Source organism: Asterias amurensis, chromosome 21 (assembly GCF_032118995.1).
Source record: "Asterias amurensis chromosome 21, ASM3211899v1".
Lineage (NCBI taxonomy): Eukaryota > Metazoa > Echinodermata > Asteroidea > Forcipulatida > Asteriidae > Asterias > Asterias amurensis.
In genome coordinates this window covers 2614568-2628629 of record NC_092668.1, presented here as the reverse complement: position 1 = coordinate 2628629, position 14062 = coordinate 2614568, and the positions used below count along the sequence as shown (strand labels likewise).

Here is a 14062-nt window from a genome sequence, read left to right as displayed (position 1 = left end):
GGCCCAGATCAGAACCATAGACACTTCGACAGAGGCAAGTGGCGGGTTGCAAGTTTTGTTTTTTTACGATGAGGGTTATGTTTGAGTGAGTTTTCATTGCAAGCACTGATAATGGGTCTACCCGCCGGGCCCACACAGAGTAAGTCTCTGCCCTCAGGCCTACTCTATCTCCATGGTCTACCTCCAAAGCACGAACAACCAAAATTTTGAATGCTAGTTGAACACTGTTGGGAATATAAAATATAAAAAAACAATCAAAACATATTTTATTTTGTTTACAACACTTGGTGGGGAGGGATATAATGCATTTGGACAAATTTTTCACAAGGTTGCGCGGTTATAGGAAAAGATATCAAATTGTTATAATTTGCAGTAGGCCTATCTCTGAGATTACTCGGTGTATTCCAGTTGCAGATTATTCTTCTTGAATGGACACTTCGATCCCCTTCCCTCCATGGTGGACCTAATTCCCGCTCCAGATTTCGGAATACAAATCTCCAAATGATAAAAAGCATATTTATTTTTGGGAATAATTGTGTCCCAGGGGTCGATTTCACAATGAGTTAGGACTAGTCCTAACTAAGAACTACCTAGGAGATATACAAATTGCATGGATAGTCCTAAGAGGACGAGCAACTGGTCCTAACTCAAGATAAGACTGGTCCTAACTCTTTGTGAAATCCACCCCAGGTTCGCATAATGGATTGAAACAAACGGTAGTGAGTTCTAATTTACCAAACGTAGTTATTCCTTATAGGCCAATTTAATTTTCTTTGAGGAAAAAGATGCATTCATGACTTTTACGATCATCATGACTATTAAATTTAATTTAGACCAAAGTGATATATAAAATCAATAGTAACTCGATAGTCAATCAACATTACAGTTGTGACACAATTTCTAGAAATAAGTTGCCCCAGTCGTCCCAAAACAAATTCAGCTGAAGATAATCATGGAGCAGTAAAAAAAGGTTTCAGTCGCCGACTTCCAATTCCGGCGGCCACTCTTGCATCGGTAACGAGAATTAGTGCCAAATGTCCGTTATTCTGGGAAATAAATAAACATGTTAATTTGGACAATAAACATATTATAACACTTCATTATTTATTATATGCCAACTTTATAGGCTAATCAAAATCACCTGGAATGTAAAATTAGATTTCAGAGAGCTCATCCGTTTTCAATGCTCTATGCGGGAACAAATCCAATTAGCAAGTAATTAATGCATTAATTACTTATGGCTTGATAGCGTAGCCCTACCACGAGGGAAAAATTAACAACTTCCTTATTTAAGTTCAAACAAAATCAAACTACAACTACTCCATACCGCAGCTTGAGCGCAAAACAGTCACTGTTATTTTTTAAACAGCGCCCCTCACTGTCTTGCCAAGAATTGCCGATCATTTTCCAGCGGGTCCGGATTGTAGAAACATAATATGTTGGTTTAAGAATGGCTCTGGGAGACACTTTCAGGAATTTTGTGTTTATTTGTCTCATATTATAGATGTGCGTTCACCCGTGATAAAATTATCCACACGATGAGCTAAGAATCGAAGACAGCTAGCTTTAAACCCGATTTAAAAAAAATTAAATTTCAACGAATATCTTTCCAAATATTATTTTTCTTTGGTTCAAAAGAAGCTTCAAGGGATAATACCATGATATGAAACGTGAACGCAGATTTCACAAGAATATGTAATAAGCCAATCAAATCATCTTTTGATCCATGCTTGTCCAATCATCTTGCGTAATACAAAAGATGTAGGCGTACGTATGTTCATCTAGGACGGAATATAGTAAGAAGAACTTACACTGAAATTAATAGTATTGTATTGAAATGGATAAGTTGAGAACGATACATACTTTTGTTTATACAAGTTGAACGATATTGTTTTAGAAAAGAGGATTTTAATAACCTCAATTGTTAGAAATGTACCTGTATTGTTTGGTAAGTCTATTTTTGTTTCATCTTGTTTAAATTCTCCTTACCATACTTGCTTTTCGTGTTGTAAGTTTAGCAAGCAGTGGCGTATAGCCAAATTACCCATATCGACAAAAGTTACAAGGGGCGATTGATCAATTTTCTGTCGTTTTCATGCTTGAGTGCAGATTTATTACTTCTCAGAATTATAATTCAAAAAATCCCTTTATTTGGAACCAACCATGTAAATATGACTCGGTTTGATGTAAGATGGCGACGGTTATTATGCTTGGATTTGGAACCTTCTGTCAGCGATTTTATCGTCGTCTGCCGTAAGTTGTCACACATTCAGTAGTAAATGTATGTACATGTACGTCATGTAAAACGTACATCCATATACCGTACATCGTCATTCCCAATACGTGTGTGCACGTCGTAACACTGAGTACCATTTATTATTTTATCGAACCGTCCAAAACACTGCTTTGTTTTTCGCTAAGTGGGGTGATCCCAAACATACCTTTGTTGCCTGGGGCGGTCGTTAAATTCAATAGAATTATCAGGGACAACAAGGCTGATTTATTCAGTCCTTCAAAAAAGGTGAATATTTCCCTGACATTGATATGCAATTTTTGTAAATTATTTGTTGAGTGTTGGAGTCCATATATTTTTTGACTGATCGGTTGCATTGGCATGGCATGGAGTGAGTGATATTATGAACAACAGTCACGACTGCAAATGTAACGTGTATGTTTGATTTCTGCATGAATTCGGTGAGATTTGTGTCTATACTGTATGAGGGTAGCATTATGATCTTGGCATGTTGAACATGTTTTATGAATGTGTGATTTATCAAACAGATGAGAACACAAAATCACCAATAATTGACATCATTTTATTATTTATTGACATTATTATTTGATTGGTCATACCTTGTGTTTATGAAACAGTTTTCAGTGTGATCGTCCTGGCAATAATTGATTTTCTGTTGTCGGTACGATAGGCTTGAGCTTAGCGTTAAAACACATCGTTAACCAAACCCAAACAAGCATACAATTTACACAGAAGGAAAGTTTTACTGCATAGGTTTTACGTGGTTATGAATATGAGTTAGACCATGGAGGTAGAAATTAGACAGTGAAGATTTGTAACTTGCAATTTTTTGTTTAGTTTGTAGGGACTAGCCATTGGCATTGCGTATTCATAGTTACGATACGGTACTTTTATTATGCAGTTTTTGATCTCTTTGGAGTTGACGTAACTTGATAATGATAGCTAGCCACATATTTGTACACAGTTGATGATTTTAAAACCCATACTAGCTCCATGTGTTTAATATCGGCCTAGATAATGAACCTGTGATGGAGCATGGTTTGCTTATAATATTTATCATGATGTGTACCTCATGTGTATTGCAAATTACTTTTATCTTTTGTAAACATTTATGTATTTTCTGATACAATTTTTGATACAACGCATTGTACAAAGATCTTCAAAGTTGCACGCCATACAATGTTTACAAATTCAAATCTTATTGGGCAAAAAAACCTATCAATCCTTTGCAAAGTTGGGGTTAAATTTTGAAATATCCTCCAGACTCACTGCATGTCTTATTATTGTAGCCCAGCTTTTATTTTATAATGTGTACCGGCTAATATTTCATTCCTTTTCAGATAGGTGGCTCACCTGTTATTGTTTGGTTTGAATTTTGGAAATTTTGGTTAGTAAATCTTTAAAAAAAAAGAATTTCGACTGCGTCCAACCAATCGTAAAATAATTGAACTTTGTTAGATGGTCCGTTGGGTACATGCATCATTCAATCGTATCAAGTTAGGTTTTCAAGTCCAAGAATATTCCTGTGATTGAAACTGGTCAAACTGAACTAAACGGAATGTTTACACTTGAAATTAAATTCATGGTTTCAGTCATAAAACTAAATAAAGAAGTTTCTTTCGTTACCATCTAGTCTTTCCTCTAGTCTTAAGAACTGCAAAATTATCCACAAGGAACGAGAAGTCTAAAAAGAACAATTTTGAAATAAAAGTGATGTGTTTACAAAGATTTCATCTCACTTTTCCATTTTTTAAATCTGAAGACAAGAGAGGCATATTGATAGCGTAAACCTGTATACACTTACATGTACATGCTCAACAAATGTACAAAGTGTACATCTTTTTCCGAATAGATTATTTGGGTGGTTAATGGGATAAAGTGGCAGCTCAAATTGTCTGAAGAATTTCTATTTAAGATAAAAACATAAACTATCATCATCAATCACAGGTCATCTGTCATATCATTTCCATGCCAAGTTACCACCATGAACCAGTATAGTGACCTCTTTCTTGTAGGAACGTATTACCAGAGTGTCTTTGACAAGATAATGCAGGTTTCAAATTTCTCAAGAATTTCAGCCATGTTAAGTACCCATCATATTGACCTTGAACTTCGGGGGGGAGTCACACAGAGTTCTTGGGAAAAATGAAGTAAAACTATAAGAACATAAGTTTTGCTAAACCAGTCAACTCAAAGCGTAGTACAGCTCTGTGTACATAATAATAATAAAACCATTCTTATATAGCGCATATCACCGTGAGGTCCCTATGTGCTGTAAAGGGAAATCAAAAATTATTGTACAAAGTAAACAGATATGTTTTTAACCGGGTTTTGAATTGTTCTGATGTCTCAGCCTGTTTAACAACCTCTGGAAGACTGTTCCATAACTGAACTGCTGCATATTGGAAAGAGTGGGAACCGTACGACTTGGTTTTGATAACTGGGGGGGGGGGGGGGGGGGGTCAGAAGGGATTTACTTGAAGATCGTAGATTTGTACTCCTGAACTAAGCTTTGAAGATAAACAGGGGCAATACCACGGATACATTGATAAGTCAGAACCAAAACTTTAAAATCAATTCTAGCCCGTATTGGTAGCCAATGTAGATCCTTAAGAATGGGTGTGATGGATTCCCGAGTGCGAGTTCTGGTGACAAGTCTGGCCGCTGAATTTTGTATACGTTGTAATCTGGCAACCTGAATGTACAATGTACATTTGGCCTCGTTAAGGCTGGAATGAGGGTAGGGGGTGGAATGCTTTTCATCCTTGTTTTTGGGTTTGTAAACTACCTCAAACAACTTTTAAATATTTTCTAAAGTATAGGGAACTAGACAAGAAATATACAGACTGCTTAATTGTTTTAACATGTTTAATGTGCTAAACTTTTTGCGTCAAGACAGTATGATTGACCACTTTGACTGACCTTGGACACTGGCATGACTTAGGCATAAGGGCATTGCTCGGTGTACACATGTGACATATTTAGTTCCACGTCATAAACCTCCTGCAAGAAATGTTGTATAATTATGCCTTGGCTTGACAAAAGTCAACTGTTGCCGTGCACATTTGTTCAACACTGTGACAGGTAAATCTACATGTAGCTCTTACAACTCTGGAGGGCGCCGTTTGCTTAATAGTAAACCATGCTGGCACATGTCACTGACTGTTCTTTGCATACATGTAGGCCTACACGTATGCATGTACCATTGATCTTGCATGCTAAAGTGATAATACATCATGGTGTACATGAACACACTACAGATCATGTTTACATTTTACCGTGTGCAATGTAAATGAGTTTACATGAACAATTTACATTATATTTATACTGTCTTCCACATAGCAGATTACATTCAGCATGCCATATTAAGCAACACATGATTTGTCTCATCTTTCTTCCGTCATCTTCTATAGTGGCAATTATTCATTGAAGATGATTCATTGTGTTGCAATAGCCTGAAATACTGCACAAACAAGTGGTTGTTGAATTGGAGCCTTGCCATATTATTATTAATAAGTATGACAAATCAGCACGATACAAGGTTTATGAGTATGAGTAGTATATCACTTGGAGTCCTATTTTTTGTCATGTAAAGTTTGTCCATTTATTTATCAGCGGGCATTTTCACTAAAACAAACTGTTAATGGAAAAAAGTAAACAGTTTTATCCTTTCATTCGTTGATTTCTTTTACTCTTGAGAAAGAAAGATTGAAGATCAACTACATTACAGCTGATAGTGTTAATATCTTTTGCGTGTTTTTAATAAGCAATATTTTCTTTTCTTTTTTTGTATGGACAGGACTTTGTTGAAGATAAATAGAAAAGCTACACTGACCATGATGTCTACTGAGGTTAATTCATATTGATCTCAATTCTTTGTATAGGTGAGTGTCACGCCCGATTCATACATGTACTTCCTGCCAATGCGAAGCGAGTTTTAACATCACAGGGCTATTTTCGCAGCGAATGTTTCACAAGAGTTGAGCACAAGCCGACTACATGTAATGCAAATTATTTGTTGCGAATTATGTGTTGCGAATTTGTGACATCAAAATTCGTATTGCGTTCGCATTCGCAGGAAGTATGAACCGGCTTTAGTGTTTGAAGTTCTTACATGTAGCTCTGAGCATCTCAAAGCCTAGAGACACTATACATGTAAGTTTTACGTACATTGTACTCAATCACAACCTTATTAAGAGACTTTTGAGACACAAGAAGTTGACAGAAGACTTATCATGTTTCAGGCCTTGAACTCCGCTCGAAAAGGGGCACAACATTTTTCCTCTGGTGAGGGCACTTCTATATGGGGGAAAATGTAAGCTGTTATTGGAACCTTGCAGAGGGCAGCACAGCAAAAGCACAGGGCACCACAGCAACGTAGGTTATTTTTGAGGACAGTTGCTTTGTATTGTAACATCAACACATAAACGAAATGGTGTAAACAGTAAGAAATCTCGCAAGCTTCCACGGACATCTCTAATCGATGTCGCTTCATCGTGTTATTTTCCTGTACACAGGCGAAAACCATTTTATGTTCTGGTAAGAATTCAGATTTGTTCAATATCTGACACTGTTTCATCATGTTTTACTCAATCAACATTTTAAATCAAGTGGTAAATGGTTCTTCTAATTGAGAAAGTCAGGTATTTGTTTATTTTGAACAGTTTGAGGGCAAGCAAGTGAAGGCTCCTGGCAGTTTGTGACTAATTCACAGCATTGAATGGCTTGAACTACATTGGGATGTCCTTATTTTCATTGTGGTTTTGTTATCTGGTCTTTCCATCAGCAAAGTATTTACACTGTTAATATCAAATATCACTTTTTTATCTTTCCCGAGGCAGATCAGTTCATGCAACAAGCCAAGCCAAGGTCATCAGCTACTTACATGTCAACAAAGACAGGATTTTTAACCGCAGTGTATGATTAGCCACAGTACATTTGCCACCAGTGGAATATCCTAACTTGTATTGGACTGGTGTTATTGTTGATCAATTCAAAAGGTCAAACCAAAGGTCACCCAACCAGGAAGTATTCAGCTCCTTGTGTATTAAACACTTCCTGACAATGTAAAAAAAAAATTGACTACAGACTTGTCAAACAATGTGATTTGTAAAGCTAAGTAGCAAAGTGATCCAAAGTATGCACCCCAGCAGAAACTGCTTGTGACAGCTGGCTGGGCATAATGGTGAAGGATAGCGACTCTTGTCTCGCCAATCCGAAGTACACGCAGTGGATTCTGGAAGCCATCTCCAAAATCAAGAAGCAGAAGCAGAGGCCCTCACAGGATCGCATCTGCCATGTCGTCCACTCCAACCGGGGATTGAGTGAGACTCTGGTGTTGGAGCAGTTGGACCTCAGCGTCAAAGATGGCAATATTTCCAAGGTGATCAACAAGGGCGTGGCCTCCTTTAGGGACGCGGATGTAGGGAGGACAATGAAGAAGCGCGGCCCGTTGGCCGCAAGCTTACCAAACAGAAACTCAAACATGCTCAAGTTAATGCAGAACGCCATCGTCAATCTGGGCGATAGCGGATCGACTTTGAAGAGCATTGAGCGATACATCCGCCAATCGCATGCGGACATTGATCATGGTGAGCTGACGTCACAAATACGGCTTGCCGCTAAAAAAGGGGCCAGTAATGGCAAACTTTTGAAAGATGGTCGCATTTACAAGATGCCAAAGTCGCTGAGTGGAAACACTCGTTCTAAGGAAACTGCGAGTAGTAGCACCTCGGTGAATTCAAAGGTAAGAAGAAGCTTAAAGTATTGCAATAAACTAAGATTCCTTATTTCAGATTTTTCTCCTCATTTTCCAGGCCTTGAACTGCACTCTTCAAGGGGCACAGCAATTTACCTCTGGTAAGAGGTACTTCTATGAGGAAAATGTCAATTTGTACTGGAACTTTGCAGAGGGCACCTCGGCAAAAGCACAGGGCACCACGGCAATTGCTTTTGGTGTCATGGTTTATTTTGAGGCCTGATTTTTGAGTCATTTATCCTTTAGAATAACTTTTGCCAAATGACACGGTAAACCTTTCGCTGTCATCACTTAATTTTAAAGCACTTCCTAATGTGACGCTGACTGGGGTTATGCTTATATTTTGACCCCAAAGAAGCAAAACTATTTTGTTCAGACATTGGTCACTGATATAAAAAAACAACAAAAAAAAAAGTTAAAAAATTGTCTTACATGCAAGATCTTTCTATCTTTCAAAAGGTTACAAGGTAGTTGTTCTTACAAGAAATATTAAATAAATTGAACAATCTTAAAATACTAATTTTCCTGAGACTCGTCAGCCCCACTTTTGATTGATGTCACCAATCATGCTCAGTTAAATGTCCTTAAAAAGTTAAAAACACATGAGAACTAAGTAAAAAGAAAAGAAAAAAAAAGATTTGTGTATTCCCTTTAAAGGAAGGAGGTCTTTGATTGAAATGAGTAGACAAGGCCCTAATTGAATGTGTCATATTTTGGTTGACTCAACACGTGATTGAACAAAGCACTTATTTGACACTTCATATTACGGCATACGACTCGGCAATATGTGTGCTCTTAGCAATTTCAGAATGCGGAGTATCGGCACCAATCTGACACGTCCTAGCCGCAATTCCACTTCAAGTCAAGTATCCCATTTCTCCCTCAAAAGATACCGTTTATACTGTCCCGCATGGCATCCCATTTTAAATAATGAATATCTCTCACTTAAAATATGAATGCTACACAGCTATTGCTGCAGTTCTGTGTGTACGTACGTATATCTAATTTCTGTTGACCTTTTGTTGTTTGTCATTGAAATTAGAGTGGCTAAAGGGTTTCAAGAGGGTTGTGATTAACATTTTGTGTTCTGCATTGCTTCTCATTTGAAATAATGAGTTCCTCATTTTGATGTTTTAAATAACAAGATCTCTAGTCATGTATACAGCACTTAAATGTAGTCCCCCCCCCCCCCCCATTGGGGTTTTATTGTTCCTCATTGGAACAATCTTCTTGGCCAAATGGTTTTCAAAATATTAGATTATTCTTAACTTTGCATTCCATTCAAGGGTGTACATATAGAGTAGCATTCCATTCATCTAAGGATGAATGTACATGTAGGAAAGAGTGTACATGTACAGTAGGCCTACATCATAGAGTTATAAATAAGAACTAGAGGGCGCACGGGTGATGCTTCGTGCACAAACGCGACAGGACCGCAAGGAGACACGCGCGCCCCATTCTGTACGCGCGTTGAATATGAAACACACGTTGGAGTTTGTGTTTATTAAACGCTACGGATGCTGTTTTGTTCAACTTACAAAATGGCCGCACAAACACAGGCTGTGGGATGCCAGTTTTGTCAACTTAGAAAATGGCCGCCTGCGTGCATGCCGGGGCGCTCATATAGGCCAGTGCCTCCTCTTATTCTTAATAACTCTATGGCCTACATGTACAGTGTAATGTAGTTGTCGTTGAAATCATGTTTGGCCTGATTTTGATGGACAGTGACACCGTGGGATTTCCATCACTCATCATTTCATGTAAAGGTAATACAACTTTGGCACTCATTTCATGTAAAGCTTGCATAGGAGCTTGAAAGAGAAAAGCAGTTTCTAAGGTCAAGACTGGGTTAAAAAATTTAATAAATACAAACTGCTTCTGAAAAGGTTCATCTGCCTTTATGACCTGAAAACTGCCCTCTCTGCTGGGAAGTGTGAACGGTTAAGGGCTGTCCTAGATAAACCAGATTGTTTGAACGATTTATCACCATCAAGCTTCATGTAACTACTATAGGAAAGGTGTCCACTATTATCTGGATGGTATTTGATTTGTGGTTGTAGAGTCAACCATGTCAGCCCCGAAGCCACTGGAGTTTTGTCTGGGGCACAAACAACAGCCACCACAAGTACACTACAATGGGTGTTCCTCTTTGGACGTCTAATATTAGACTGTTGTTGTCACTACATGTGGTCCATGGGTATTTAGAAACACAACATGGAATTCTGCTCAAAGTACAGTGCGTGTTAGTTGAGACGCTTGTATTGTAGTATAACATCCCGTCAACTCAAAGGCAGCTTTGGCCAAACAATTCCAAGGTATTGTTTTTTTTTATGGCATCAATCTTTTGTTCCCTGAAAACTTTCATGTTTTTATTTAAAAAAAAAATTCAATTTCCATATGGAAATGTTGACCATCAGTTCATCTTGCAAACGTCGCAGAATAATGGATCCAGGTGGGAGCGCACGGTAGAGTTACACCAAAGCCAGTCATGGTAACTTTCCAGGAAGACCTGGAGAAACCTCAGCCGTAACATCATTGACTGAGAACACCACTCGAAATAGAAGTGAAAGAAGAAGTCCAATGGAAACACGGCTATTAAAACTTACATGTAGTTGATACACTTTCTACACAGTCCTTGGCTGGGGAAGTGTGACACATTCCATCTTTCTTTGTGGACAGTGGATGGTTTACCATCTTCAGATAAAACTAAGCCTATCACTGACAGTTTGGATCTGATAGCAGCTCATGTTGAGATTGCATCCTCTTTTTATTAGCAGAAGGATTGATTTCAGATGGGCTTCATGATTCAAGATGTTGTGTGTGTTTAGTACAATAAAATTAGTAAGCTTTGTATACATTCAAATCAAAACCGACCATAATTTATTTATGAAGGAGGCTTTATTTATTCTCATGCATACTCTGAATATATTTAAAAGGTTGAAATAACAATGATTAGGTTCAACAAACAATCAAACAATCTGACAGAAATCAAACAGAATTTGAGATGACCAGCAGAGCATCAAATTAAAGGTACGTGAATGTGCAAGCTACATTTACAGGCAGTGGACACTATTGGTAATTACCCAAAATAGTTGGTGTATCTCAACATAGGCATAAAATAACAAACCTGTGAAAATTTGAGCTCAATCGGTCGTCGAAGTTGCGAGATAATAATGAAAGAAAAAAACACCCTTGTCACACGAAGTTGTGTGTGTTTAGATGGTTGATTTTGAAACCTCAAGTTCTAAATTTGAGGTCTCAAAATCAAATTCGTGGAAAATTACTTCTTTCTCAAAAACTATGTCACTTCAGAGGGAGCCGTTTCTCACAATGTTTTATACCATCAACCTCTCCCCATTACTCGTCACCAAGCGACACAAAACACCATGTCCACAGAGTCACATTAAACTTACACGGTTTAAAGATAATGATGGTAGAAAGCTTCCCTTAAATATATTACTAGTTGAGGTGCTGTACTTGTTGAGAAATGAGTAACGCAATGTATGACAATTTTACACGACTCCTGAAAACATTGCTGTGTGATTTTCACCTTTTTTTGTGAAAAACTTTACGACTAATGAAGCTGAAACTTCTACAGGTAAATTCTATAACATACATCTTCATCCACAGTGAGTAGGGGTTCATTTCATGGCCAAAAACTTGATGTACAAAAGGTATCAAAACCCTTTAATACCTTTAAGGATTTGATTCCCATGTACTGATTGGTGATGTCCATGTGTTGACCACGTGCTTAATGATACTTCCTGTCTAGGAGGAGTTGAACTGACCAGGTCAGGTGCCCTTGTCTGAAGGCCATATCTCCTGAGGGAGGTTAAACCTCCCCCTGCATACCCCCATGAGTATGGTTGAAAGTATGTGTAGAGGATCCACACAGGGACACTCTTGGTAAACAAGATTCTTAATTATCATGCTCATGTACTCAATTTAATAGAGCTACTTTATAGAAGGACAGGAAGTGGCTAAGCACAACAAAATTATGCTTAATCGAAATATGCTTACCTGTGAGGGTAATCTCCCTGAATACCCAATGAGTATTGTTATTTATGTATGTATTAAGTCTGTGTAGAGGATCCACACAGGGACATTCTTGTTAAAACAAGATTTTTAATTATGTTCTTACAAGTACTCTGGGCCCAATTCAACAGAGCTGCTTAATAGAAGCACACAAAGTGGCTAAGCACAGCAAAGTTATGCTTACATGCAATGTACCTGCCAAGCTACCATGGCCCAGTTTCATGAAGCTGTCAAGTTAGCAGAAAATACTGCTTGGCAAATATCTATACTAAGCAAAAAATGGATTCGACGTTGCAGTAAAAATACGGTCAATTGATAAATAAATACAAATGCTGGAGACCGGAATTGGTTCATTGGAAAAGCTTGGTTTATTTACTCACCCTCAATGCATCAATAGCAAAAAGAATAGTGGATACGTACACGCAGTTATGTTAACAATTTATAATTCATTTTCTTTATTAATGCCAAATGTAAGAGATTATAGGCTTTTAAGGCTGTAAAGTCGAGGTCAGTCTGGTTACCGTAAACACAGCATTAATTTTATTTGGCTAAATCAACAGATCACCTCATCCATGTAAAAACAGCCTAATACCCCTGGTTTTAGGTGGATATGTACAAATGTACATGTAGGCCTATACTGTACATATACATCTACTGCACACTGTACGTGCCAAACACATGTAAGCTGGCTAAATACCTTTGGCCTTAGAATGAATTATTAAATACATAAATGTTCTGTTAATATCTAGTGTAGAAACATAAGTGAGTTGTTCAACAACACATGTAAGCTCGAGGTCATAAAAATGATTTCAAAATAAGAAATCTTGAATCTTTCAAACATCCTATATTTACGCGTTGTAAATACCTTTGGTTCCTGCCACATTTCAACTTTAAAAATTCTGTACAGAACCCAACATACATCTAGATGTGTTTTAAAAATAATCTTTAAGGTAAAATGGACACAAACTTGTGCGTGGTGTAATTCATTTTAGTGGTATGTAAAATTAGAACAAGTTATTAACAATTCTTTCAGAATATGTATTTTGTTTTTTTATCAAGATGAGCACACTCTCTATATTCTGTATTGAGAACATTGGAAGATATTCATTATGCACAGGACAAGAGCATTGTTATTATTGGAAGATATTCATTATGGTTCAGGATATAAGGTTTGGTGGAGAATAATTGGACAATATCAGTACTGCAGGATGTACACAGTTTGCACATTATGAAAGGTGTCAACAGTTCAACAAAGATAACACAAAAAGAATAACGAGTTGATTTGAACAATTTCCTTGTAAAAAAGCATTGTACAGTTTGGTTACTTATCAAAGAATCTTTAAACAAATAATCTGTATACCAGTCACTTACGCACATGTACCCTTTTCTGTCAGACAGAATTTTGTTGGATCTTTGATAATAAATGTCCTGTCATGAAATCTAATCAAAATTGCAATAAATTAAAAGTAATTGTTTGTTTAAGTAATTTTGCTTTGAAAAGTTTAGCGTATTTTTGATGGGATGTTTTGGCGTGTTCGTTGGTACCCATTTAGATTAGTGACTCCTTTGCTTTCAGCCAAACAAAAATACATTTTATTGCTGCCTTTTTTGCGTCCGGTTCCCAAATCTGTCAACCCCAAATTGCTTTTATCTCTGCTTAATACTATTTTCCTTTTTTTCATTTAGAGCTTCTATTTGATTTCATGATTGGTACTAAAGCCATGATCTTGTGCACACTACATAGTTTTTACATTTGTATTACAATGTACTCAAATTAAATACTACACATGTTATACTTTTTAAATACAGTGTATTATCCAATGTTTACATTTGAGTGAACTTTCCATAATGATTATTATAAAATTGTAAATATTCTTTGTACAATGCAAATGCATAAAAATACTGTAAACATTGAAATGGCTATACTAAAAAACAAAGCTCTTGCGACACTAAAGAGAAAAACAACTGCAAAGTACTGCCAGCCCCCTTGAGAATTTGAGCTATTTTCCCAAGCG

General features: G+C 37.2%; 1 protein-coding gene across 8 annotated transcripts in view; it reads left to right on the top strand.

Annotated features, from left to right (window-relative positions):
• The first annotated feature begins 1794 nt into the window (after window positions 1-1794).
• Window positions 1795-14062, top strand: part of LOC139953333 (uncharacterized) — a 60666-nt gene continuing 48398 nt past the window's right edge. For 3 of the 8 annotated variants that reach the window (XM_071952837.1, XM_071952836.1, XM_071952830.1), the window contains exons 1-3: window positions 2000-2253; window positions 6054-6138; window positions 7096-8000. In XM_071952837.1, the coding sequence (XP_071808938.1) occupies window positions 7437-8000 (564 nt within the window). In that variant the 5' untranslated portion in view covers window positions 2000-2253; window positions 6054-6138; window positions 7096-7436. Of the gene's footprint in view, window positions 1949-1999; window positions 2254-2328; window positions 2522-6053; window positions 6139-6498; window positions 6632-6658; window positions 6794-7095; window positions 8001-14062 lie in introns of those variants that run through there. The other 5 variants (XM_071952832.1, XM_071952834.1, XM_071952833.1 and 2 more) reach the window with 5 other exon arrangements.